This window comes from Buceros rhinoceros, unplaced genomic scaffold (assembly GCF_000710305.1).
Source record: "Buceros rhinoceros silvestris isolate BGI_N320 unplaced genomic scaffold, ASM71030v1 scaffold5297, whole genome shotgun sequence".
Classification (NCBI taxonomy): Eukaryota; Metazoa; Chordata; class Aves; order Bucerotiformes; family Bucerotidae; genus Buceros; species Buceros rhinoceros.
The window spans coordinates 42,332-46,836 of record NW_010422646.1 but is presented as its reverse complement, the minus strand read 5'-3'; the positions used below and the strand labels follow the sequence as shown (position 1 = coordinate 46,836).

Below are 4,505 nucleotides of genomic sequence, written 5' to 3'. Positions count from 1 at the left end.
CCTGCTGATGCACTTTCAGGAAAGTGACTCATCCCAGAGTAGCTAGAGGCTGACCTGCAGAACAAGACTGCCCTTTTGTGCATCACCTTCACTGGAGGACTTGGAAAGAAACGGACAAAGGTTAATAGGTAACATCTGACATGTGGGCAAAATTTCAAGCATTTAGAAATAATTTTTAATTTTTTTTTTTTACCTCAACACAATGATTCAGTGACAGTTTGAAATAAAAACAGAGTAATTTTTGGGCTTTTAAATCACTTGAGAATCACTTCATAGACGGAGATTGTGAAAAACAGTGTGATTAATAACGGCTCTAAGAATACACTAGCAATTTTCAATTTGTTCTTGTAAAAATCTCTAAAAATAGAGTGGAAACATGTTCTTATATGTGGGTACTGCTGCTTGAAACTGAACAGTCAGTTGACATCCAGACAACTATTACAATTTTCCAAAAGCAAAGCCGCTTAGAAGCATAATAAACAAATGGTCGTTCTGCTAAAATTTAGACCTAATTTAGTAATTTGTAGAATGACATTATCAAACTGTGCAACACAAAATAATGTAGCCAACAGTAACATACAGGTACACCATTTAATATTTATTATATGCATTTTATATACATTATTTTTTCAACAGCTGTACTTTTGCTATGTGGTACAATCTTAAAAATTTGCTGATTCATAGTTTGTAAAACAGAAACCTTACAAAACTCATCAAAACTCGCAAACTGATCAGAAAAGTTTTGTGGAAGACTAGAAAAAATACTTTATTGTATTAATCATGCATTACACAAACAAAATCTTTAGTTACACCATAAACTGAAGCACATCTGAAAATAAAATAAAAGCAGGGAGTAACTAGTCAAAACACAGCAGATTTATGAATCTTGAATCAACTACTTTTGTATTCTATTTGAAACGCAAATAAAAATAGTTTTCACTCCAAAAGTTCTGAAACAAGATTTTTTTTTTTTTTTTGAATCAACTCCACTCCAGGTACTTAACCAGAAGAAAAAAAAAAATTCTTGGTTTGCAACTTTAGAGTTGTCAAATGTCCCATTTTCTCATCTATTTTAGACTGTTCAAAGAGTGCCATAATAGATATACAGGGCCCTTTAACACACTACATAAAAGGATATAAAGACCAACAAAAAGTGAAATAAATAACAATAGGCCATTAGCAAGATGGGTAATCCTTGATAAATAAACTCGTAAATACAGTAAGATGTACAAAATATCACATAGTGATAGGATGCCAAGATTAATTTTTTTTTTTTAAAGAGTTCATTCGGGGGCAATAACCCCTCTGTGTTTCATTTGAACACTTTTTACAGTCCTTTATTTATGAAGACAGTTATGCGATGATGATGAATTAGCATCCTTATGCAAGGACTTAGCTGAGCTGTATTAGGCAAAAGAAGGGAAGAGTGTGGTTACACGGCAGCGGGTCAGTGAGATCTCTGTGTTTTAGGGTTCTATAATGCAGAAAAACATTATCAATACAATCTTGAGCACTGTTGTGACAGGCTAAATATATAAAAAGACTTATAAAAACTAGAATTTTATCCAAACATTTTGTGCAACTAATGCTAAAATATTTTAAGTTAAATTTCCTTTTCTTTAAAGCAAAATAAAAGTTTAAAAGGGGAATCTGTGGCATTCAACTGATAAACAGAAGATTACTAAGAGATGAAAAGAAAGCTACTCTTGGAGCTCACTTCCCCCCACAAGAGCACCACATTCCTAACCCTAAGGCAGCACACAGAGTCCAAAATAAAAGTCTTTTGTAAGATCAGACTCCACGTTTGCTTAAAGACACCTAAAGAACAGACATACGCTCAGTTCATATCCAGTCAAGGCTACAAATACTGGTTTTCGGTTTTGTATTTCTCCCCACCCCCCAAATACAGTAATTACAGTTAAATGAATGAGCCTGACATTGTTCAAGATGTGGTGACTTCTCACCAACTTCTACCTGCCCCACATAAGAGCCTTCACCCAGGCAGATCAGATGTAGTGTCTTATTGGTAACCTTATAACTGATGGCAGTGACGCATTCCCTCTTTTTTGTCCCAACAGACCTGCTGTTATGACGCAGGTTTGTTCTGCTATGTCACACAAAAACTTTGGCAAGGGCATCAGCTCCTGCACTGGCAATATATGCTTTCGACGGATGAAATGCTACATCGTAAATTGATTCATCCAGCTTTTTCCTATGAGCTGTTATTTCTTGCACACACGTCTTGCTGTCCAAATTCCATAACCTAATGGAACAATCATGGCCTGGTTCAGAGACAAAAGAAAAAGTTAAGATTCGTCAGACACTGAAGTGCATCATTAGTGCAAAATTTACAGACAATACAGAATATGAAAAACCCCTTACTTCCAGACATTAAATAGATTCCATTAGGATCTACAGCTAGACTTGTGACAGCATCCAAGTGAGCAACCATAGAATGGATCATTTTACCTGAAAGCAAAATGAACAGTGAATTTACTGTGAAGTATCATTTCTTTTAAAAATAACATTCCCATTAAACACAATACAGAATATACCATGTTTATTTAAATTCCCACTGACACAATTCTATTGAAATTGTTAAGTTTCAGCTGTATAAACGTATGGGTAAATGACACGACTCTCAAAATGTGTTTTTATTTCACAAAATTCCCATTTATAAGCACTCTTTCTATCCATCAGACACCTTTATTGGTAGCAATGACAACAGAGACTGATCCTAAAATGACTGGGTGAGAATTTAGTCCCTTAAATGTCCTAAGACCTCTCCAGTTGGGCACAGTGTAAAAAGAGACTTCCTGAGTCATACCAAAGGTCCACCCACTCTCTCATTGCTGAAAAAAACAGAACAAATAGAAACAAGGCAGCTGTAAGTGACACTCGCCCAAAACACTCTCCAGCCTCTAATAATTATGTCACAACATTATGTTCTGTTATGTCACAAACCAGAGGTGTTACCTCCACTTCAACTACTCTTAATGCATTTCTTTTCAGTGACTACCATTTCTGGACTCTTAATAACATCTTTTAGCATCTCATGATGTTTTTGGAAGGAGTTCCAAAATGTTTCACCTCACATAACAACTACCTCTCCCTGTTCTGAACTTGACACCTGTTGGGGGTTATCAACTGAACCTTAGTTCATCTGTCGGAAAAAAGAGCAAATGAATCCCTGTAAGGCCATGACCAGCATGAAGAGAGTGTATCAGCTTTGCCCAGTTGTCTGTTTTCCTGAAGAATCTCAGCCTATTCAGTTTCTAAGATTCTTCCTGAAGAAGCAAAAAGCTACTAAATTAGACCTCTGGTGATCTTTTTAACCATTTCTGAAACCTTTCAATCTGACTATATCCCTTTTGAGATAAAGGGAGACTGGAGTAACACAAAATTTGCATGTGGATACACCAAGAATTCATACAAACGAATTAACAATGATTCCTTTTGTTTTTTATTCTTCTCCTTCCTCCTAACATTCATTTTGCTGCTCTGATTGCTAAGCAATACATTGACAAATTCATCCAACCTCTTATAAGGCCGAGGTTTTACCTTGAGTAAGACAGACAGCCCAGTGATTATTAATTCATATTATAAAGTTTGCTCTTCCTAACATGCACCGATTCACCCTTATCTACTTGGAATTTAATTTGCCTGTGCTTAAGTCTATTAAGACCTTCAGTTCTGCCTCATCAGCCTTCATCTTTAATCCTGTTCCCTGTCCAGATGATTCATGATATGTTGAACTGCTGATCCCTCCAGGACCTGGTAATTTTTTATTTCACAAAATTCCCATTTACTTCTACCTTCTGTTTCCTGTCTTTGACCCAACAATTTGTTCAGGTAAGACTTTTCTTCTTATTCTAAATCTTTCTTTCTTTGAAGTAATAAATCTTAATTTCAGGACAATCATTGCAACACATTTAATGACCACAATTCAAATACATACACTCATGGCAGGTGAGAAGTGGGGGGGGGGAAAAAGAGTCTAGTTTTTTGCCTTTAAAAACAGCAAAAAAAAAAGCCAAGAACACCACCCAAACACAGGTGAAACAGATTTACTTGAAACATATTCATACATACAAATTTAGTTCTCTTTGTCCTTACCCGTTTTGTTGTCAAAAAATTTGATGTGTCTATCTTCATGTGCTGTAATAGTTACAGGAAGTGTGGGATGACTTACTACCTTGTTAATATGATTATTTGATTGTACACCTGAAAAGAAAATAAAAATATTCACCTGCCTTAAGGAAAAGGATGAAGTTAACATGAGAATATTTTAGTATTATACTTTAGCTTACTATATTAACTAATACTACATAAATTCACAGAAAGCAATGACCAGACACTGGAGGTTTTCTTTATCGAGTATTTTCATAGGTTCAAGAAAATAAGGCTCCTCTGCCTAGAGTTTCATCATGCTTAAAGAGCTACATCTTTGTAGCACCTTATTTGTAGCAACAGGATTTCTAGTATTGAAAGTTCCAGAGGAAAGA

The 4,505-nt window shown here is 35.4% G+C and overlaps 1 protein-coding gene across 1 annotated transcript in view; it reads right to left on the bottom strand.

Annotated features, from left to right (window-relative positions):
- Positions 1 to 145: 145 nt before the first annotated feature.
- STRN3 (striatin, calmodulin binding protein 3) overlaps positions 146 to 4,505 on the bottom strand; it is a 40,824-nt gene continuing 36,464 nt past the window's right edge. Inside the window, exons 15-17 of the mRNA XM_010140105.1 lie at positions 4,117 to 4,224; positions 2,383 to 2,469; positions 146 to 2,282 (exon numbers count right to left, since the gene is read on the bottom strand). Coding sequence (XP_010138407.1) covers positions 2,113 to 2,282; positions 2,383 to 2,469; positions 4,117 to 4,224 — 365 coding nt within the window. The 3' untranslated portion in view covers positions 146 to 2,112. The remainder of the gene's footprint in view (positions 2,283 to 2,382; positions 2,470 to 4,116; positions 4,225 to 4,505) is intronic.